The following is a 24196-nucleotide window of genomic DNA, read 5'->3' as shown; positions in this document are numbered from 1 at the left end:
CAAACATTTTGAAATGCATATGGTGCAAGATGAGATTTGTTGATTGAAGGCACAAGTTAAAGAAGCATAGTGGGTCTAATTGTGATGCATATGCCTGTGTATAAGCAGTTTGTTATTAAAATGACAAAAAAAAGGTATTAAACCCAGCTAGGACAGATTCTCTCGGCTACTGATTGGAATTTCCTGTCTCATATTTAGTTTAATTTGTTGCATTGATTTGTTCCATAAATGCAAACCGTTCACCATTAGGGCCTGATTTGAGAGGATGAATACAGCATTTGAATATTGGCCAAACATTTTGAAATGCATATGGTGCAAGATGAGATTTGTTGATTGAAGGCACAAGTTAAAGAAGCATAGTGGGTCTAATTGTGATGCATATGCCTGTGTATAAGCAGTTTATTATTAAAATGACAAAAAAAAAGTATTAAACCCAGCTAGGACAGATTTTCTCTGCTACTGATTGGAATTTCCTGTCTCATATTTAGTTTAATTTGTTGCATTGATTTGTTCCATAAATGCAAACCGTTCACCATTAGGGCCTGATTTGAGAGGATGAATACAGCATTTGAATATTGGCCAAACATTTTGAAATGCATATGGTGCAAGATGAGATTTGTTGATTGAAGGCACAAGTCAAAGAAGCATAGTGGGTCTAATTGTGATGCATATGCCTGTGTATAAGCAGTTTGTTATTAAAATGAAAAAAAAAATAAAAAATTATGGTATCTTATTAGGAGGGGGTCCGCGAATTTCATCAGAGATGTTTGGGGGTCCCTGGGGGGAAAAAGGTTGGGAACCACTGCTCTATAGTCACTTGAAAAATAAGTGGAAATATTTGAAATATATTCAGCTTTTGAGTCTGGATCAAAAAGGCAGTTCGTTGTGAAGCAAGTAGTCTAACCTATTTGAACCAAGCTATGCAAGGCAATGTTCTATTCTGCACTGTATCAAAACAAATTCAGTTCACTAAAGAGATCACATGGTGCCGTGATGCACCTCCCAACTAAATGGGTCACACGACTCACACCAGATGGCGCCACAGGCAGGAAAGCCCTGTCCCTGTTCCTCCTGTAATCTGACTGGCTCGCCCACTGGTAGTTTGGCTGGAGGGCAGATTGTAGGAATGCAATAACAAAAGACGGATGGTTAAAGTGGTACTGCCAGTCTTGAAGTGAGAAGGATAATTCACAACTAGTTGAGACGGTTACAATAAATTCTATGGGGTTTCCATAATTGTTCACGTCAAGGGCGTCCAAACAGATACACAAGTCCCGGACCCCCATCTGAAGATTTACATTTACATTTAGTAATTTAGCTGTCGCTTTTATCCAAAGCGACTTACAAGTTCTGTACAACAAGTCAGCAGGGAGGGTACAACTCTCTCAGCTGAGTAACGATGTTCATCAAAGTGTTAACTTGAGCAACTTGAGTAATATTTTAGTTTAATTACAGAATACTATAGGCTATGTGGGGAGATGACAGTGGAGAGTGAAATCTATGATCAGAAGAATCACTAATCAATCGCTGCACTAACTTCTAGTGAATTAAATAAAAGTGAAATCATTTTTAATGTGGACCCTCGGGAAGACGGGAACCCCTTGTAAGGACCACTGATCTACATTTTAAAACACGAGATACTACAGAGATCACTTTTTAATAAATAGGAATACATTTAAAATGTCTACATCAACATACAAAAGATTGAACTAATAAAGCCATCAAATAAACATATCTTTAGTTGTATTTTTTATATTAAAGTGCACATTTCAAAGAAAAAACAAGGAATTCTTCACATTTTAGTCTATTATACACAGAAGAATTAGGCAAATGTTCCATGTATCCATACAACTATCACAACTACCAGGGTAAGGTAGGTACAACAGTTCAAGAGTTTTATCCATATATTAATGACATTTGAGTCGGAATATGCTAACATGATTCTATTCCATTTTAAATAAAGAGAATGATACCCTGACATTTGTGACTTGCATGATGGTATGTGACGATGATTCAAGAAGAGGATCCAAAACTACTGAGGGTCACGAAATTAATACTGATGGTGAAAGAAACATACAAGGAAATATAATCTAGACACTCAACATGTAATGCATTTCTTCTGTAACTGTACAATATCGGTTCTCCGCTAAAGACATCAAAGTCGGTCACTGGGTGCGTTTACATGCACATTAATACTCTGATATTATTTGGGATACTTGTATTACATCTATGAGTTGGCACATGTAATTGCCATATCCAGTTCACACGAGCTGTGATAAGCTCATCCTGACCAAATATGATGCCTGGGATATGCAGATAATCAGGATATTAAAATGCATATAAACACCTTAACCGGGATATTAGCTAGTATCCAGGATTGTGCATGTAAGAGCACTCACTGTATGACACAGCGTTCATAGGTTTGGTCCTTGTCCTCTTGCTGTCCATTGGAGGCAGGGGGCTGCTTCTTCTCCCGGCATTGAGAAGACCTGTGGTCCAGAATGTCCTGCAGGATCTCCTTACTCTCGCTCGGCGGCAGGTTGTAGAAGTAGTACTGGGGTGCCATCTGAATGAACCTGCGGGAGCGGCAAAGCGAGGTTGTTGGTAAATACAGATTCAAACTGATTAGTTTCACAAGCACAATACATGAGTGCAGTAACGGCGAGGGGATTATACAGTCTGGTGCACATTATCTTAAGGCATTTACACAGACGGTCATTTACACTGAAAGTAATTCCTCCTTTTGTTGAAGTGATGTTAACATGAAAACAACACTGTGTTGCGTTATTCACACTAATATGACTTCTGACAAGAAACGAAGAGGAAAAACTGTATGAAACTCTGGGTTAACCGTCTGTAGTGTGGTAGTGAAAGGGTTAACCGTCTGTAGTGTGGTAGTGAAAGGTTAACCGTCTGTAGTGTGGTAGTGAAAGGTTAACCGTCTGTAGTGTGGTAGTGAAAGGGTAACCTTCTGTAGTGTGGTAGTGAAAGGTTAACCGTCTGTAGTGTGGTAGTGAAAGGGTTAACCGTCTGTAGTGTGGTAGTGATAAGGTTAACCGTCTGTAGTGTGGTAGTGAAAGGGTTAAAGATAAAAAAAATTCACCCAACTCATTTAAATGCTCTACTATTCGTTGGAAAGAGAACAGACAGTCGAGTTGAATCATCGGCCAACAACACCTCTTGCAGTGACAGATTACAAAGCTAAATGTCAGTGGGTGTAAACCAAGGCAGACTGACCGTTGCCGCAGAGGATTTCCCTGTCATTAAAGGGATATTTCACTTCTCTCCCATTAAGCTACAACCAGCACCACTCCCTGACCCTCAGAGCTGTGCAATCCTTAATCCCCTTGACAGCCAGTTGATGCAGGACAGCATTATGATTACACCCCCCTGCCGCACACATGCACGCACCCCAGTTTATTTCCCGTTAGCTTTGATCATAGCACACACTGCAACAGGAAATCTACTTTAGAATGTTTATGTTGTCCAAGTCTAAAGTCTAGTATACTGATAGTATTAAGCTCCCCACAAGGACAATTCTGTGGATTTCTGCAACTGTACTAGATAGATGCTATTCTATAATAATATACTGGTAACAGTCAAATATACATATATGCTATACCCAGATACTAAACAGAGTATTCACAAGGACCTGTATGACGCATCCTGCTATGCAGATAGTGGAATAGTTCCAGATGAATAAGAGAGTTGTAATGTAAATAAATATTAAAGAAAACATAAACACCTCATATTATTAAAGGATGGGCTAACTTCCTTTGAACCCAGGCCCTGTTCAAATATTGTCTGGCATGATGTTAACTAGTACACGCCATCATTTCACTGATCTCTCTTTCTCAGTATTGGGAAAACTAGCACTTTGCTACATCCTCTCGTTATACTGTGAGCTTCCTTTGGAAAAGGACATGTATCATGGTTTTTAACGTTAAAACACTGGCCCCAATGGGACTGTACTGGAGCCAGGTGAGACAAAGCAGCACAGTGGCCTATGCCAGTCAAAGTCCAAAAAAAAAAGTGAACCCATCCATCCAAGATAAAATAAGCACAAAAATAGTGATGCGAACTAAAAACAGCTGTTTTTCTCATTACAAGTTGCAGCCACTGTCTACGGTACAGTATGCACTTCACTTCTACCACTGTCTACGGTACAGTATGCACTTCACTTCTACCACTGTCTACGGTACAGTATGCGCTTCACTTCTACCACCGTCTACGGTACAGTATGCGCTTCACTTCTACCACCGTCTACGGTACAGTATGCGCTTCACTTCTACCGAGGCAAACACTCACTCCTCTGGTGTGATGTGGGAGGCGGTGCGGAGGCAGTTGTCCTCTGAGAAGGAGTACTCGTGGAACAGCACCCACTCCGGCAGGCCCAGTTTGGGGGTCTTGGCGCCGTAGCCAGACAGAGGGTGGATCTGAGCCACGTGCCTATGGGTCAGAATGAAGTAGTTCCCCGATCCGTCCACGTCCCGAGCCACCTGTGGACAACCATATGCAGATGAGAGCGTGGTCATCTTGTACAGATGAGAGCGTGTTCATCTTGTACAGATGAGAGCGTGGTCATCTTGTACAGATGAGAGTGTGTTCATCTTGTACAGATGAGAGTGTGTTCATCTTGTACAGATGAGAGCGTGGTCATCTTGTACAGATGAGAGCGTGGTCATCTTGTACAGATGAGAGTGTGTTCATCTTGTACAGATGAGAGCGTGGTCATCTTGTACAGATGAGAGCGTGGTCATCTTGTACAGATGAGAGTGTGTTCATCTTGTACAGATGAGTGTGGTCATCTTGTACAGATGAGAGCGTGGTCATCTTGTACAGATGAGAGCGTGGTCATCTTGTACAGATGAGTGTGGTCATCTTGTACAGATGAGAGTGTGTTCATCTTGTACAGATGAGTGTGGTCATCTTGTACAGATGAGAGCGTGGTCATCTTGTACAGATGAGAGCGTGGTCATCTTGTACAGATGAGAGCGTGGTCATCTTGTACAGATGAAAGCGTGGTCATCTTGTACAGATGAAAGCGTGGTCATCTTGTACAGATAAGAGCGTGGTCATCGGAGGAAATTGATTTACAGGTAGGACTTTTGTTTTGTATTTCTAAACAATGGGACCGTTTCTTCACAATGCAATCGACCAATCCCAAGCTCCACCTTCTCTTAGCTTGACTGAGGAAAGCAATACTTGTGATGGGGGGGGGGGGGGGGGGGGGGGGGACGGTGCAAGAAAAAGCCAGAAAAGCAACACCAAGACCAAGGAAAGCAACATTTACATTTAGTCATTTACAGTAGCTGACGCTTTTATCCAAAGCGACTTAAAAATTCTGTACAACAAGTCCGCACGAAGGGTACAACTCTGTAGCAGCTATGGGTAAGGAACATTGTTCGTCAAACAGTGTTGAACTTGGGTGCTACAGTCTTGAGTTCATAGTAGTATAGACATATTAGCATAGTAGGTAGTAAACTTGGGAGGGTCAGGAGAAGAGGGCCGGGCTTGGGATAGGTCAATCGGAGGTTATTTCTTCACAAAATGCCAACATGGGCTTACACCTCAGCAGTGCTTTTAATGTTATTAAAGCATTACCATTCTAGCATGCATCAGAGGTGGACAGGTGCTGTCTGAGAGGTGCTGAGAGGTGCTGTATGAGAGGTGCTGCCTGACAGGTGCTGTCTGAGAGGTGCTGAGAGGTGCTGTATGAGAGGTGCTGTCTGAGAGGTGCTGTATGAGAGGTGCTGTCTGAGAGGTGCTGTCTGAGAGGTGCTGAGAGGTGCTGTATGAGAGGTGCTGTCTGAGAGGTGCTGTCTGAGAGGTGCTGAGAGGTGCTGTATGAGAGGTGCTGCCTGACAGGTGCTGTCTGAGAGGTGCTGAGAGGTGCTGTATGAGAGGTGCTGTCTGAGAGGTGCTGTATGAGAGGTGCTGTATGAGAGGTGCTGTATGAGAGGTGCTGCCTGACAGGTGCTGCCTGAACACGGTACCTGCATGAAGAAGCCGGCCAGCAGGGCTCTCTTGATGTTCCGGGTGTTGGTCCTGGAGCCGAAGGCGGGCATTGAGATGGGAAGCTCGATCCTCCTCAGGATGTCTGTGAGCTCGGTGCGCAGGGCGTCGGCCGTCTGCAGGGCCGCGAGGTTCAGGTAGTAGTCCTGGCACCACTTCTCCACACTGCCGTCTGGGGCCGCGGAGAGGAGAGAGAGCAAGAGAGAGAGACTCAGGAGAGCCCGGAGACTTTCTCTGCTTTTTGTGTCCGGTCATGAATTTGACCTCATCTATGAAGTCACTACCCAGTTTCATAGGAGGGGGGGGGGGGGGGGGGGGTGTAGGTGTAGGGGTGTGACAGTGACTGACGATATGATTTTGGAAGTATCCAACCGTTTACATTGTTTTTGTCGTTTGTGGCATTTCTGAAGGTCACAGTAAGCCTATAGAGAGTGTGGTTTGGTGACTAGGCAGAAATAGGCAAGGGATCTCTTTTAAAAGCTCCAGTGACCTCTATCTTTACGCAACTTAAATAGAAACAGGCTCAAATCAAAGATAATAAGTGTCTGGATTAGTGTCGGCTCTGTACCATTTGTTGCTCATATGCAACAGGTCTACGACTATGGTTCTTGGACATTTTTCTGCAGAATAAATAACTGAATTGGAAAAATACAAGGAAATGTATAACATACTTACAACCATCCTAACCAGCATATTCATTTAAATGTCCTCCGCATGGGCGCCCTAGTGGCGAACCACATAGCGCGCTCAGCCGCGACACGGCCGTCGTTATTTGCCGAATGTCTTCCCCCCACTCTGTCTCCCATTCCTCCTCTGTCTCTCTCTACTGGACTGCCCAGTAGCAATAAAGCGATAAAACACCAAAAAAAATATATTAAAAAAAAGAAAATCCTCCGCAGGACTCATCTGACTCCGACACCTGGCAAGGCGGAAACCTGGTCCAAGCGGGTCTGGACCTTCTAGCTGTGAGGCGACAGTGTTAACCACTACACCACCGTGCCGCTGTAGGATGTCTCTTTTGGAATCTGCTATCATCAATACCATGCTCCCCCAGAGTGCTGCTCCTTAACGATTTAAACAAGCTAGAATTAATATTACACCAAAAATATATCCTATTAGCAGCCTAATGGCAGTCAGGAAATGCTGGCAATGGACAAATTGGCCAAATACTCAATGGATAAATATCTTTCTTGACATTATTGGCATAGAGCTTTCTGTAGCGAGGATGCATGGCACTAAGGAGGGTATTATTCTATCCTGGGCAGGAGCTTTTAGCTAGAATACAGGAATTATAGCACTTTCAACTAATTGCATTCCCTATTGCGCCTTGTCGGTCGATTAATGGTCGTGTTATTTGTTGATTTGGTTGACAAAACTGTAAAGCTTTTTCACACTTCCAATCAAATGGAACATAATGAGACATAAATTATTCAGTATGGTAGGGAAGGAGGGGTAGGAGTGATGGAGGAAAGAGGAAAGAGCTGTGTATTATACATGTATGTGTATGTATGGAAATGGGTGGATGTCACCATGCCACTGGGAATTTGTATGAATTTTTTTGGAAACTCAATCAAAAAGAAAGATAATACGTTAATTATTTGGGTGATATCATATAGTTTTATTCAATGTCTGTAATGGTACTGACCTGAAATCACATAGTTGCTGGCAACACAATGGCAACACAATTGGGACCCTCTCGAAAACGAGATACTGTATCTCAATGTGGTTTTCCCAATAAAATAATTTCAATATAATGTGAAAAATACAATGGATTTTTCTTTAGACACGTTAGGCCAAACAAACACTGTCCAAGACCACCATTAAACCATAAGGGCACACCATTAGTGTAACTAAATGTTACATTTGACACATTTTTCATGTATGTGATCTGGATCTCCACCTAGATTACTGGAAAGAAAACAATGGAAGGCTTTTGGTGGCAGTTTCAGTAATAGTTTCTGTTTGTGGGGTGACTCTCTGTGGATGATGAAATTAAACTGAGTAAAAACAAAAAGCGATTCTTGAAAGGTACAGTAAAGAGGTTGTAACTCCCATTAATGGAGAAATTAATAACTTGTCTTGTATTTGTTTGTTTCTAATTTTGTTCTGATGTAGTCAGCATATATTATTATTCATTCATTCATTGAATGAACAGTAATGATTTTTTTTTGTTAATGAATAATAATTCTAATAATTCTAGTAATAATTCCAGTAATGATTGTATATCAACTAGATTGAATGATTGGTTGGTTATGTATCTCAGGACTAATGATGAAGTGGTTGATATATCGAAAGATGAAAAACTAAAAATGTTTGGTCTAATATAATAAAGGGTAGGACCTGATAAGTATCTTGCTTCTTCCTACTCCTTTTCGGACAAGAGACTTTTCTTTTTATTATTTTCTTTTACAAAAACGTTTACAACAAATTATCTTTGTATTTTAATTAGATCTTTTCATCGTTTAAATTTTTTTTTTATATATATTGTTTGAAATAAACCATTCATTCATTCACAGTTATTCTTGCTTTTCCAAGTCAGAGTGTGGGTGTGTGAACACGACCAAGGTACCCATGTACATGTCAAAATACTTCCCAAAGGTCAGTGAATACCACGATCACAACACCAGAGGGAGCTCCACAAATCATGTAAAACCCAGATTCGGCTCAAACAAGGGACTAAACACGTTTCGCAATTAATTATGCCACAACAATGTGGAACGCCCTACCCAAAGCTGTAAAGGAATGTAAATCACTACCCACCTTCAAAAACACTCTCAAAGAACACCTACGGGAGACTGCAATTCAAAACTGGCCCCTACAAATGTCCTAACCCAGTTGTACAATAAAGACCAAGCATGGCTTTGTCAGTATTCCAATGTACAGCCCCACCCAACCCCACCCCACCTACCCAACCTCCTCCAATGTACAGTTTCCATGTCAAATGTATGTCAGTATTCCAATGTACAGTGTGTCCCCCCCCCCCTACCCAACCCCCCCCCCCACCTCCAATGTACAGCCCCACCCCACCTACCCAACCTCCCCCAATGCACAGTTTCTATGTCAAATGTATATACTCTTCTTCTGGATTTTTTTAGTATCACAAACAGTACTGTATTTGAAAATCTGGTATGTCATAAATGTATAGATGTAGCAGTACTGTCTATCTGTATGTCATGTGTGTCATATGATGAATTGAAAATGGGGGACCCTGATGGAAACAAGACGAAAGTCTTTCTCAGGTCTGCATCCTCTTAACAATTGTATGTATTGAGCTGTACTGTACTGTACCCATTCTGCAATCTGTTAATAAACTTTTCAATCAATCAATCAATCAAAACTCACATGGGTCCTGCTGGCTCTGCTTGAAGGCCTTGTAGATGTTGACGAGGGTGAAGTGGTCTCCGTCAGGGTGCTGGAGCTTCATGTGGCACAGGGCCGCCTCAGCTCTCAGCTCCACCGAGGGAACAACAAAGCAGCTTGGCGCTGAGGGAGGGAGAAGGTGAGAAAGAATCTTTGGAATAATCCTGCCAAGAATGTGATGAATGAACCAGATTGTTGAGGCTTTGTTTTGAATTATGAGAATTTTTTAATGTAATACTCATTTAATTGAATACACAATATGTGTATATGCAGGGGCGTAGCTGTAGATTGTGGGCCCCATGAGAGAATGTATCTGTAGGCCCCCAGTGAATGCGAGCGCGCGGTAGCGCGTGAGCAAATTTTTTTTGGGCCATTTATTTATTGATGAAAACGCATAATATGGTTTTTACCTATACATTCGGATCAGCAGTTCAGCACCTGCACTGTTGGTGGGTGAGCCTAGTAAAGGATGTCGCATTGCGTTCATCTTCAATGAATGGACCAATGCAATAGTCTACCAAAGCCCCCCCTCTCTCTCTATATATCTCACACACACACACACACACACACACACACTTCAGAAACAAACATAGTATCAATGAGAGCATCAATAAATACATCACCTGAGTGATGTATAAAAAAAAATAAAAAAAAACCTTGGAATCATCCTAAGCTACCCGCCCCCCCCAGCTACGCCCCTGTGTATGTGTACTGGCCAGATACATTTTTATATTAGCAATAATCATTTTGCATGTAGCTTAAAGCTGTTGAGCTGGATAGGTTTTTATTTATTTATTTATTATGCATAAAGTATGATACAGTATACAGTATCTTTAGTATTAAATACATAAAATGCAAAGAAGCATCTTATAAGCGCAATGTTGGTTCATTTTGTTTCAAAAGGTGATTTCTTTTTTTAAATGTGTGTTGAGATTATAAACAATATTCAATGATACATAGATGTGAGTAGGAACCTTGTCTCCTGGTTGAACTGTATATCTGTATATGAACTGTATATCATTCACTACACCAGTGGTTCTCAAACTGTGGTACGCGTACCACTAGTGGTACTTGGTGGTACTGCTGGTGGTACTTGAAAACATTTACAAAAAAGCACAACATTTTTTTTTTGCAGTCAGGCCACTGAACTTAGAAGCAGGCCAGGCCGCCTATAGCTTATTCCCAGCGGAAGAGTGCTGCCGAGTGCTTCCGCGTTTTCCCTGATTGGCTGCGACACGCCCCGCGACAGCGCGGCAGCCGCAGAGCGGAGCGGCAGAGCTTGCGCATTATGTAGCCGTAATCCCCAATGTTTTTCATTCGACGCTTAGCTCAACTGGCAGCGCTGCGGTCCTGCGGTCCGTTGGTGACAAGTTCGAATCCCTTCAATTTTTTTTTTTTTTTTAACGTGCATTCTTTCGCCGGTTAAGTTTAGGCATGTTAACTTAGGGTTAAGGTTAAGGTTAGGCATTGTTTCGGAGTTGGTTAAGGTTAGAAGGGTTAAGTTTAGGCGCTGTTAAGGAGCTGGTTAAGGTTAGAGTTTGTCTTAGAGAATGGCAATATTCTTTCGGAGTTGGTTATGGTTAAGGTTAAGGTTAGGCATGGTTAAAGTTAAGGTTAAGGTTAGGCATTGTTTCGGAGTTAGTTAAGGTTAGAAGGGTTAAGTTTAGGCGCTGTTAAGGAGCTGGTTAAGGTTAGAGTTTGTCTTAGAGAATGGCAATAGACAGCCTATTTCCGCGCTGCAGCGCGAGGCAATAGACAGCCTATTTCCGCGCTGCAGCTCTCTCGCGCTGCCGTGGTCACATGGGCATCATGGCCAATCAGAGAAAACGCGGAAGCATGCGACGCACTCTTCCGCTGGGAATAAGCTACACGCGGCCAGGCCAGTGTTTCTGGTTGCGGCGGCACGATAGTTAGATAACCTAAGTGGGGAACAACCAGGAGATCACTGTGATAGAGAATAATGCAGTCTAAACAGTCATAAATCTTTAATTCAACTTCAGCCCTGATCATAACCATTTATTTTTTTTAGATTTTTTTGTAATGTCAGATAAAAAATGAAATACTCCCACTTTTCTGAAAAGAGTTGGTGTTAAATCTGACATTACAAAAAAACCATCAAAATCTGTGTTGTTGCTAATCATTGACACATGCCTAGCCTGTAATAACCCCCCCCAGAAAAATTTACTTTGCATTTGATATATTGAAAATATTTAACTTTTTGTGTGTTTTTAAAGGGTAAACATTCAAAATTAAGTTTTTGTAACAAAATAATTGTGTGTGTGAGTGTGAGAGAATGAAGGACAATTGCTTGCTGTGTGAGAGAGAGAGAGAGAGATAGAGAGAATTAAGTACATTTGCTGAAATACAGTTGTTCTTAATTTTCTCACTTGCTTTGTGAGAATGTTAGTTATTATGTTCTCAATGCCCCTTGCATTGTATGAGTTGTGTGGAAGAGTTTGCTAGTTCTAGTGCTATCCCTTTGTACATTGTGGCTGTGTCTGACAAAAGTTAACAATAAATAATGGTATTAGGAATACATTTGCCTCCTGCGTGAACTGTGCATAGCTGAATAGACTGTATTTTAACACCGGCCATATGGTGGTACTTGGAGAGCCAGCTACGTTTTCAGGTGGTACTTGGTGTAAAAAGTTTGAGAACCACTGCAGGACAAGTAGAAGAGGTTGTGGTGGAGTATGCCTTTAAGACTAAGAGGGTGGAGCTTAACAGGAACCCAGAAAAGTGGCAATTTTTAAACTTGAACTTGAGGACTGCATACTTTTTTTGAAAAGTGTATCTTTATACTTTATACTTATAGCACATGCATAAGCCTGGTCTATTTTGAAAGATAACATTCTGAAGTTTCTCACACAATAAAGAAAAATCACTTTTAGTGCTAATGAAATAGATTAACATAGGGCTGAACTTGAGTTGTACTTGTAATTGTGTACTCAAGTTTTTCTGTAGTAGTTGCAATATCCAAAAATATCATATCCAAAATAATTTGTATAAGCTGGAAAACTCTGGGTAAAAATCCGTTCAGAAATGGGTGATTTAGAGCGATTTTGGTAAACTGTGTAAAAAATAAAAGTTCTCCAGTAATCCATTTCCTCATTGACGGCAATGCATTCCATGTGTTTTTCACTTCCTGTTTTTGCTCATCAATTTTCACCTAGATACCTGATTCGCACAACCCCACATGGAATATCCTTTGAAAGCTACACTCATTGGCTACAACCCTGTCCAACAATTTTCACAATCGGCGAATGATTGACAGTTCCAGAGCCTCGGGAGTCAGGGGTGGTAATCTGAGGCTTGTGTGTACAAAGTTGCACACCTGACATATCGGCATGTAACTCGAGAACGCTGAACGGATTTGGTCGGGTGAGGTGGCATTCAAACGGCTTTAATTCTATATGTTATATGTTTTATAAAAAATGCAGACCCGAGCCGCTAGACGCTCGCAAAGTGCCGTGTCGCACCAGTGGGCAAATCGTCCTTAAAAGGGCCATTGCCAGTTACTGTAACTCCCAATCACATAGATTTGTATTATTTTTGTCATTTAATTTAAAATGTCATTTCAGAATCCAAAACAATCATCCAACAAAAAAAGGAGTTCTCTCAGTAGGTCGATTTATTGTACAATGTTAATAAATTGAGCTGGTACATGGAACAAACTGAGACAAATGCCTTTTGCTGCCTCCTTCTAATAGTATAAATCATAACCTCATAACCAGTGCCCTCGAGCTCTATACCACCATTGTTTTCAACAATTGATGCAATATATTGAGTGTGGGTGATCAAGGTCATTGTATGTAGAGATTAGCTCCAGTGTCTCTGTAACACACACACACACACACACACACACACACACACACACACACACACACACACACACACACACACACACACACACACACACACACACACACACACACACACACACACACACACACACACACACACACACACACACACACACACACACACACACACACACACACACACACACACACACAGTGTTCTAATACCATTATGTGCGACTGTTCCTTGTATATCCCTACTACTGTCATGATATGCTTATTATTAATTATACTCATATTCTGCATAAAATATTCTACAACATCTGGTATGATTCAGTCCCACGTGTCTTACCCGTCAACATGGCAGCAATGGTGACCACCTCACTGACACAGTCAAACTCACAAGAGGCCAACAGAGTCTTGGCCATCTGAGGCTCCAGGGGGAACTCTGACATGATGATGCCCATCTCAGACAGGTTGCCATCGTCATCCAGGGCTGCCAGGTAGTCAAGCTCTTCCAGGGCCTGCATCAGGCTCTCCGGGTCTGGGTTGGAGACAGGGGAGGAAGACAACACCAGTTACATTTACATTTCACTTTGACATCTGAGCAGATTACTCTAGTAATGTCTCAAATGTCGGGTGATAAATCAATATTGCGGTTTACCATAACGACTTGCAACAAGCTAAAGTGTATGTTCAAATTCTAGTATCACCAACATAGCAAGGAAGTAGCCAGAAAAGAGTAGTACGTCGAGCGATTAGTCAGTGCTCAGATCAATAGTTTGAGAAAAACACTTAAGATCACTTCATTTAGGAATTTTACAATTTCATATGTCAAGGCCAAACTGATGAGATAGGGGACAGTCACCAGATTAGAGTTGTCAGAATACATTTTAATATTTTTATTTTATTTTAATTTGAATAAAATATGGAAAATGTGAATACAAGGCGCTCGCCACTAACGCAGGAGATGCTGGTATCGAGCCCAGCTCTCGGCGTTGCTACCGGCTTGGCCGGCCGTCATACTAACACAATTGGCAGTGTTAGAGGGTGGGAAAGCCGATAGGTGGGGATTTGACGTTGTGGACAGCGACTCCTACAGGTCGGTTGGGTGACGCCGGTACGGCGGAAACAGGAAGTATCGGGGGCAGCGTGAGCCTCCCACGCGTTACTTTTTTTCATTCTCCTTTTTCTTTGGGGGGGGGGGGATGCCTGCAATACAAGACAATAAATGGGTGTTACAAAGCACAGCCCAATGCGATAGTTTCCTATCGGCACTAACCATAATAGCAAATACAACTTCTTCGATGTGGTGATAATATGTCATTATTGTTAATATTCTAATGGTATTGACAGCCCTACACCAAAGAGACTCTTTTTTCCCATCAATTTTGCACACACATTACAAAACAACATCGCTGTTGTTGTTTACAAACAGTAAAATACTTGTTTGCGGCTGAGTACGTTTGTCTTCCAGCCAATTTGGCAAGTAACCAACCATTTGGAGGTCATATTGTCCGGCAGTGTGGCTACATGAGTAGAGCTCCGGACTCATGATCGGAAGATCACCGGTTCAAGCCCCGGTCAAGGCTGCTGTCGGAAAGTAGTGTTGTTGTCCAGCAGGGGGCACTCTGTCCTCTGGACTTGTCAGTAACAATGCCCCTGTTACGGTGATAGGGACACCATACAGCTGCGAGTGCCGTCCTTCAGATGAGACGCTAAACCGAGGTCCTGACTGAATTCGGTCGTTAAAGAACCCAGGACGCCTATCGTGAAGAGTAGGGGGCTCCCCGACGTTCCTGGCCAAATTCCCAATCAGGTCTCTGACATCAAGGCCACCTAATCATCCCTTCCCCTTAATTGGCTGGTATCAATCCCTGTCTCCTGAGCCGTTCAGCCATTGTGTAGTGTGATGTGTGCTGGGTGCCAGTGTATGGTAGCCATGGACCCTGCATACATTGTAAAGCGCTTTGAGTGTCTAGAAAAGCGCTATATAAATGCAAGTAATTATTATTATTATTATATTCTAATGATTTTGGAAGTTTTTTAACAGTGACTGTGGCCTGTTTACAAAAGAGGTTGTTTCCTGTCCTTGTTGAGAGTGGGCAGGGAGAGAGGGACAACAAACGTAATTCTCTCATCTCTTAGAGCTAATTTCTCAGTTATTTCATCAGAGAAGAATGTTATGAATGAAAATGTCATACATGAGGACCAAATCCTTTCCATTACTCTTCTATTCCTCATGTTCCCTCTTGAAATTAATTTCAATCCAGAAAGGGGCATCAGATCTCTGGTGAGTTATCCCAATTGCTAAAAAAGGCAGTCGCAGATTAGGATTAGATTAGGATTTCATCAGTGGCGGCTGGTCAATGGGGGCGCTAGAGCACCGCCCTCCATGGTGAAAAGAGAGAAGAAGAAGATTTTTTTTTATTTTTTTTTAAGAGCCCTAGAAATCAAATAAACACGTTTAAAATGAATCATATTTACTCATTTTAACACTTTGATCGCCATGGGTTAAATTCATAATTTACCATCCCTCGCCATCTCTATTTGTCTATGGAGAAGTTCCCCTTCTTTGCAGGGCTATAACTTTTTAAATTCTATTGCTAAATTGCCATGATTATGGCCCATTCAATGTCCTATATGTATTGTTCAGGGTGTAGCAACGTTAAACTTTTTCATTCACATATTCATACTAAAATATGGTCTAAAGTATAAGTATGTTTTTATCGTTTTCTGCAGCTTTCTTCAGAACGTGATTTATAGCCCTAAATGCATTATATTGACAGTTTGGTAGGAATCTGTGCGAGATAAAAAATGTCAACTGGATGTGCTTCTAGGAGTTACTACATATCATCTGATGATGACCGGATGGGCGGGGGATCGTTTATAATTCCGTGGGCAGCGTTAGATGATTCATCCAGAGTGGGTCATATGTTCATCATAGCAGTTTATATGGAACACGTTAGAATATAACGCTGAATCTTACCGTGGCTTCCTCGCGCCGCTGGCAGATGAGCGTGGAACAGATTTTTTTTTATTATGGGATGGAGAAATGCCCGATCCATTTCCAGGTTGTATAATAGTATATACGTCCAAATCATGTTGTTTTTTCGAGTTATTTGCACCGATCGATGTTCACTGTGTCAAGACGGAGTCTCTCTAACGATAGCGAGTGCCCGGACCACATATGGATGAGCACTACCGGTTCAAAGGGTCATTTCCGGTTGGCGATCTGCCGATCGGCCACCAGATGGCGCTCTTGAACCGCTAGAGAGTTGAGTGGAGCTTTGCAGTGTGTCTCAGGGCTCCGGAGGGAAAATATGATTTCGATCACAGATTTTTTAAATATTGACATAAGACACAAGACGAGTTACGGCGTCTTCGGCAGAATGAGCATGGCTAGGAATGGCGTCTTAACTCGTCATCGGCGATCATAGTGTTAAGTATGTTTGTGTTTCCAATGCACAATATAACGTTTATATATATCAAATATAAATAATTGTTTTCATGAACAGGAAGTGACTGTCTGCTAGACTAGAGAATAATACCGCCTCTATACTTTCCATAGCCGCATTTCTCCTGGGCTAGACGCATAGCGCTCACAGTGGGCGTGCACTGGTTTCATCGCTGTACTGTCGCAGCCAATCAGTGCGTAATTCGCTGTGCGTTGAAATATGATGTATTATGATGGAAACCGGCCGCGTTTCCAAGCGATCTATTATCATCTAAGCAAGCAGCGTCAATAATTTCCGTAGCCGCATTTCTCTGAGACGCTCTCTGATTGGCCAACGTCAGTTTCTACACTGGGAAAGCCTAGCCACTCTTCGTTCGAAGTAGGTTAAGATAACGTTAGAGTTTGTCTTAGAGCGTGACGGCAAGTTCTTTCGACGGTTAAGCTTAGGCACTCTTACAAAGTTGGTTAAGGTTAGAGTTTGTCTTAGAGCAGGGCGATAGAACGCCAGGTAGTTTGCAGGCTGTTCGACGCGGAAATGGGCAAAGACAGACTCATTCAACAACAACAACAAGCTATTTGGCTAATAGCTGGATGCAGTCTGGACAGAGTGGATATACATCAACGGTCTGGGACTGTGGGACAACAGTGGACATAATTATACACTTTATCAAGCCCTCCTCGACCACGTAAACAGTGAGTTAATTCGGTCTCTATCTCTCTCTCTCTCTCTCTCTCTCTCTCTCGCTCTCTCTCTGTTGTTGTTAATTTGAGGCATAATGGATGAATGAATGAATGGTAACTTGTTTAAAATGACAAGATATATATATATGTGTTCATTATTGCATTGATCATACGTGTACTAGTGTAGTAACTCGACTTAATGTTGGTAACGTTATGTCGTCAGCTGTCCACTTGGTCAGCTGTGAGCTGTCCGCTTGCCCCCCTTCACCCCCCCCCACCCGCGCCCACCCAAATGTAGTTCACACCGGCCGCTACTGGATTTCATAATCCACACCCAACATCTGCCATGCATCACGCAATGCAACATGAAGGAAGGGGAACAGAGGAACAGATACTATGTGAACTTCTAGAGAGAAAGGAAAAAAGAGAGAGGGGGGAGACCCATACATACAGTATGTACAGTAGATCAGTGAAAGCGTAACCAAAACAACAGACATCACAACAGCCAAAACAACATCCACCTCTCGCACACTGTTTGTCTCCACTCCGTACTGTAGATATTAGATTTTCTCTCTCTCTGCAGAGGTCAAAATAAATTGTATTCAAAACAAATGACGAGGGAAAGACTGTTGCACAAAATCTCTTTGCAGTAAACACACTGTCGATGTGGATGTCAAAACACAAGTAGGAGATGGAATCGGATTGTTATCCCACTCAAACATTCCTCCAACCTCCACTGTCTGACATCCTGCACTGAGGAGCTTCTTTGTCCAGCAGCCTCTCTCTCTCTCTCTCTCTCTGAGTTAATGAGTGTTAGCCTTCTGAAGCCTGGGGGGTGGGGGGTGTATGGCACTGGGTGAGTGGTGTTGGGAGGGGGAGGGGGGGTTAAATCCCAGGGAACAGATCTCTGTACTCGGAAGCAGGTCAGGCCTAAAACAATGGTTGTAGAACAGCGGCTGTCAGTTCAGCTGAAGCACGGCTCATTGCCCTCCAAATGAAGACAACAGTCGCTGTCTGTATCCAACAAACACACTCAACTAACTGAGCCAAACCCCAAATTTGTCGCTACAGGATGTATGAATTTCTGAAAGTCTATCCAATAGAGAAAACATCAATACATGTTTTGCTATTCTAGTAGATAGGGTGAATATTCTGCAGTGAGGTCACTGAGGTGTTTGTTGTTATTTGTGTTATCACTGCTATCACGGGGCCTCAGTAAACCGGGGAAAATAGCAACCAGTTCTGAGGACATTTTCTGACTTTGAGCATTTCTTACCTGGCCGGTCGATGAAGTCACAGTGGCCGAGGCCACCGATCTCCATCCTCTTCAGGAAGAGCACTGTGGCGGTGATGTCAGACTCCAGGATGTGTGGGCGTGTCTCGTTGGGAAGGGGGACGTCCTCTGAGTAAAGACAAAAACACTTTCCTAAAAGAGAAGATGCATTCAAATCAGGTTAGCCGCAACGTCGCAAGACATACTGTAGGGAGTTGGATATTTACGCCACTTCGAAATGTAAGTCTATTCTGTATTTTTTGTCAGCTGGTTTACTGAACAACTTCTTACCTATTGGACCTGCCAGTTGCTGACGACTCTCTGCTTGAGCTTTGCTGATTGGCTGAATGACAATTGAGTTTGTCCTGATCCTGGGGTTATACACCTATAACAGCAGAACAGACTGTTAACTCTTGGCAATATAAACTAGCAATCAATTACACATCTACACAGATTTATGTGTACAGTAATTGGTTCACTGAAACACCACATTCATTATACCCCGTTTCCAAAAGCGGTCATGTGACTACTTCTGGTTGGACCACACATGACAAGAGTAGTACTGTGTTGTCATGAACTGTCATTTGGAAGAAAAAGACAAATAGAATCCCTGCCATACTCAATCATACTCTTTCACATAACAGAACACTGGTGGTTCCCTGGAAGGAGGTAAATCTACATCGGGCTGATTTATACATATTCATCAGTATTTCAAATATAAAACAATTGCATATAAAGCATTACATACATATCTTTTCTGAATCCCTGCATCAATAACAAAGCATATTGAGTTGATGGCCCAGAAGAAGTCTTCGTTTGGGCTGGAAGTGAGGAAGACTCTCCTGCTTCTGAGCGTCACCTCCTCTCCCTGCACGGGCAGACACCCAGCCTGGCCAGGGTGCACCGCAATGGGCAGGAGCTTTCCCAGAGCTGGAGGTAGGCCATGCCCCTTGCGATGTAGGATGTCATGGGCCAGATCTATCTCCTGGCATAAGGCAGAGAGAGAGGCAGAGAGAGAGAGAGAGAGAGAGAGAGAGAGAGAGAGAGAGAGCCTTAGCAACAACATCCTCACATGATGTGATACTATTAATTGAGACATAAAGCCAGTATTGCATGTAGAGAGCATGTCTAGGTTGATGTAGGTGGAGGCTGCGGTGATGGAGGGAGTTTTTATGAGCGCTCTTGTGCAGCAGTGCGGCATGGCGTGCAGGCAGTGGTACAGTGCAGCACAATGCACTGAATAATGGGAGGCAGAACAGCTAAATGGACCGTCGCCGCGTGGACAGAGTTTTAGTCGTGTTCATTATGATTGGTGTGCATTCTGATCAGCTGATCAGTGACAGTAGTGGAGACAGTGGCTCGGGATGTAGAGCAGTCGTCTGGTAATCTGGAGGTTCCTGGTACGATTCGCAGTTCTACTCTCACTCTGCACGTGTCAAAAGTGTGGGAAAATGGGTGAACGTGAAGAACAAAAAAATGTAAATCGCTTTGGATAAAAGTGCCATATACTGTAAATGCAGTCCATTTACCATTTTGATCAGAATAATGGGCATGTATGACTTCTGTGTCCTCCTGTCCCACTAAAGCTACATACAGTATGCAACACTAATAGTTCACCTTTCATTCACTCTTCTTTACCTGGGCTGTGGCTAGAAACACCACGACATCCCCTTCCTCCTGGGACTGGTGCATCTCCAGGACCAGGCGCAGGGCGGAGCAGAAGTAATCTTTAGGACCACCACCGCCGCCGCTGTACACCACCTCCCCCACGCCCGGGTTCTCCAGCTGGATCAGGGGGACCGCTGAGGCTGGGCCCGCCGCGGCCCCCATGTAGTGGCCCAACAGCTTGGAGCTGAATCGGGTGGCCGTGAGGAGGACCACCCGGAGCTCTGGCCTCTGCAGGGCGATGTCCTTGAGCAGGCCCAGGAGCACGTCGGTGGCCACGGTCCTCTGGTGCGCCTGGTCCACCACCACCACGCCGTAGCGCTCCAACATGGGGTCGGACATCATCTCCCTCAGCAGCATGTCGTCTGTGCAGTACCTGGTGTACGGGGCGAGAGGCCGACGGCCGGATTCACGAGGAGTGGTTATAAATGTCCATGTGCAAAATGCAGGTTTGTGTGTGCGTGTGTGTGTGTGTGTGTGTGTGTGTGCGTGTGTGTGTGTGCGTACACAAGCACATGACAAACATACAGATGGATAACCACATGCACACACTTGCACATGCATTCGTAGTATGTCCTCCTCACAAGCATGCGCACGTGTGGGCTCATTCAAATTCATACTCATAAATCCAGTTCTAATACAGCTGGAAATAAACCCTTTAGAAGCAGCATACAGAAATTGTCCACAATGTTCCAAACCATGGAGTGTGGACTCCAACACAACAGCACAGTGGTGGTGAGTAAACAAACTAGTGTCCTAATGAACGGCGCTGCTGTCCATTGTTCCACTTTATCCTTAGTAGTAGTGTAATTCACTGTGATAATTAGTGTGGTCAGTGGATGCATTAGGTCCTGCGTGCTGATGGTGTTCCTAGTTCCCCCCCCTCGCTGTGCTGCTTGTCCTTGTTCCCCCCAGCTGACTTGTGGGGGTTCTGTAAGCCGGAGTGTGGCATATGGAGCGACCGGGAGCTGGCCAGCTGCAAAGGAGCCCCTAAAAAGAGGCCCCTCAAGTCTTTTGTTAGCTTTTCTTTGAAAGGGAATCAAGGCGGGGTGCTAAGTGTGTGAGAGAGGGGGAAAAAAATATGTGTAGTGTGAGAGCGATGGTGTGAGAGAGAGAGAGAAATAGAGGGAGTCTATCTGTGTGTTTGTGAGTGTGTGCATGTGTCTACATGGCCAAGAATAAGCATAAGAGACCTGAGGACAGTTTCATTAGAGCAGCACGTTTCCAGGGAGATGCTGTAGCCTACTTCATGGCCGATGTTAACGTCCATCTCGTCTGCCACCCGTAGTGCCAGGTCCACCGTCTGCTGCCCGTGGATCTGGGTACATACCACAGCGCCATGCTGGTACTGGACTGACAGACAGATCTCAGCACACCACTGGGGAATCTGGGGGGGAGAGTTAGGCTATGAAATGAACTGTTTCCACCCTATATGCCTCCTACAATAAAATAACACTTTGTCTCTGTACAGTATAATCTATACAAAAAGTTGTGTTTATATGGTGAGGAAAATGTACAATGCAAATGCCTGAGTGAATGAATGAATGGAAACTTTATTTAACAGATTGCAGAATGGGTACAATACAGTACGGCTCAATACACACAATTGTTAAGGGGATGCAGACCAGAGAAAGACTTGTTTACATCAGGGTCCACCATTTTCAATTCATAGTGACATTTAGCTGCCTATTACATAAAATAGCTGCTAACATGATCTAATGTTGATAGGCAGGCCAATAGTACTTACCTGGGAACTCCTTCCAGTTTTGGCAGACCCACTGACTATGATAAACTGCCTGTTGACTAAAATGTCCATGAATTCACACTTGGCTTTCCAAACAGGAAGTTCTTTCCTTTCCTTCAGCAGTTTGTAATACCTCGACGAATAAGGCAGGCCATCGAACTGATTGATCTCCAAAACATCATCATACCCCACGTCTTCTTGACTTAAAATGTCTTCATCTGAGTCGCAGGCTACGTTCTCTTCTAAATACTCATCACCCGGTGCAGCGGTAATGTCCTCCTGAGCCATCATCACCAATATTTATTTGCGCTCCTACAGCCGGAACAATAAAAACAACGAAAAGTGCTTACTCCAAATAGTCTACATTTACATATTCGCGGTCATGAACGCAGGTTTGTGTAATTTCATTATTCCAGTGGATTGTAGGACGAGGTAGATACTAGGCTGTAGCGCGGAAACCGCTTCTGCTCTGGAGCCAAATAATAGGCGATTCCCGGTTTGTGGTCAGGTGGCGTCAACTAATCCCAGAGAAAAGCGTCCAACTGACCCCAACATGACACACTGGACGATGCAAATAGGGGATAGACAGACTCAAAAGAGACAATTAACAGGCCTGAGCACTTGCACGGAGACACATAGGTATAGGAACACATTTGCAAAGTGTAAAACGTAGCCTATTCCACAATGAATCAGTAGTTGCCGTTGGTAACTTAATAACCCACTGTACTGAATAGTATTATCATTGAGTAGACCTAACTGTAATTGTCAGTGGTCGACTGGTCGTCATCAATTTATCATAATCATCATCATTGTCGACGTAGTCCTCATCATCATCACAATAATTATCAACGTCATTAGTGTGGGTGGGTCGTGGGTGACTGACCCACACTATTGTAATATACTATTTATTTATTATTTATTCCGCCGATTTTTGTCCGCTAACTCCTCCCAGAGCTTTCGCATCACATACACGTGTAAGATATCTAAACGACCGGCTTGGTCCAACTCGAGTTGCTACTTTTTGGAAAGTTTCACCTTTAAATGGGAAATGTCGGTCCATAGTGAATGAATGGCGGAATGTATTTAACTGTGTAGAACAGGGGTGGGCAACTTTGTGAGAGCCACTAAATTTCCACACTCAATCTGGGGGGCCGCATTGTTTATCGGCAGTCCCGCGTGTAGTACCCCATCACTCAAATAGCCCATAATAGTCTCAGATGTGAGAAATAAGACATATAAACAATTATAATTTGTTGTAACTTTGTTTTAATTCCATTTCGAACGCATTAGTAATGCTTAATTTCAACTTTATGAATTTATAAATACAGCTGAATTTGAAAGTATTGCTGTGTAACCCAAATATATACAAAAATGACAAATTATAATTAAGGCTCTATTAAATAAATGTATGAACTTAAAGCCCACTGCTCAACAAACACAAAGCAGCATTCCTGCTGCATTTCACTACAACAGTAAATCAAAAGTGCAATAAATGATTTTGTTAAATGTATAAACTTTTAACCTGCTACTAAACAAAACATTCCTGAGTGCTTCATATCCATAACATGCATTTCAGTGTTATCTGAACACTACAAAAGTAAACAAGTAGCCAAGTGCAATACTCATCAGAATAATGAATTCCTTTTTGTGCAATTCTACATGCCTCCCATTGACCCTTTATCAAACTGGCATGACATTCACCCTCCCCCCACAGTGGGTCAATAATGGTTCTGTCTTTAATGAGACACTTGTGGTCTCTCCTGTTGGCGCACAATAGAAGGAATGTCAACTTCAATGTTTGTGCATGCGATCTGCATCAGATGAAATAATGTTTCATTTTTGTGTGGCCGCGCGTGCACATCCGTGCGCGGACTTCTGCTCAGAAAAGTGCTGGGACGGCGTGGTACCGCGTGGCATGACCACTGCACCCCTGATTATTAGTGACCCACAATAGATGGAAATTATGTTAGCGAACTTACCTGATGTATAATGCAGTGCAGCATTGGACACTCAACGCCACTCTGCCTTAGAAGCCCGGCGAATCCTGTGTGTTTTCCTTTCATTGCGGGTGCTCCATCGGTAACAACAGCGAACAGTTTATCAAACCCCCCCATATTGCTGCACGGCACTTTCAACAGCGTTGAATATGTCCACACTAGGGCTGACCCCTATTAGTCGAATAGTCTACTAATCGATCGAAA

General features: G+C 43.1%; 1 protein-coding gene across 1 annotated transcript; it reads right to left on the bottom strand.

Moving 5' to 3' along the window:
• Positions 1 to 2395: 2395 nt before the first annotated feature.
• Positions 2396 to 22283, bottom strand: LOC311234745 (putative pre-mRNA-splicing factor ATP-dependent RNA helicase DHX32; the record flags this gene model as incomplete). Its single annotated transcript, XM_084321988.1, has 11 exons — positions 2396 to 2576; positions 4309 to 4499; positions 5997 to 6187; positions 9358 to 9498; positions 13528 to 13719; positions 18590 to 18739; positions 18878 to 18971; positions 19335 to 19571; positions 20225 to 20627; positions 21445 to 21638; positions 21999 to 22283. The coding sequence occupies 11 exons, from the start codon at positions 22281 to 22283 to the stop codon at positions 2396 to 2398; spliced, it is 2259 nt and encodes a 752-aa protein (XP_084178114.1).
• Between the last annotated feature and the right edge of the window lie 1913 nt (positions 22284 to 24196).

Source organism: Notolepis coatsorum, assembly GCF_963971535.1.
Source record: "Notolepis coatsorum genome assembly, chromosome: 9".
Lineage (NCBI taxonomy): Eukaryota > Metazoa > Chordata > Actinopteri > Aulopiformes > Paralepididae > Notolepis > Notolepis coatsorum.
Note: the sequence above shows the minus strand (reverse complement) of the source record. Positions and strands in the feature narration are given on the sequence as shown.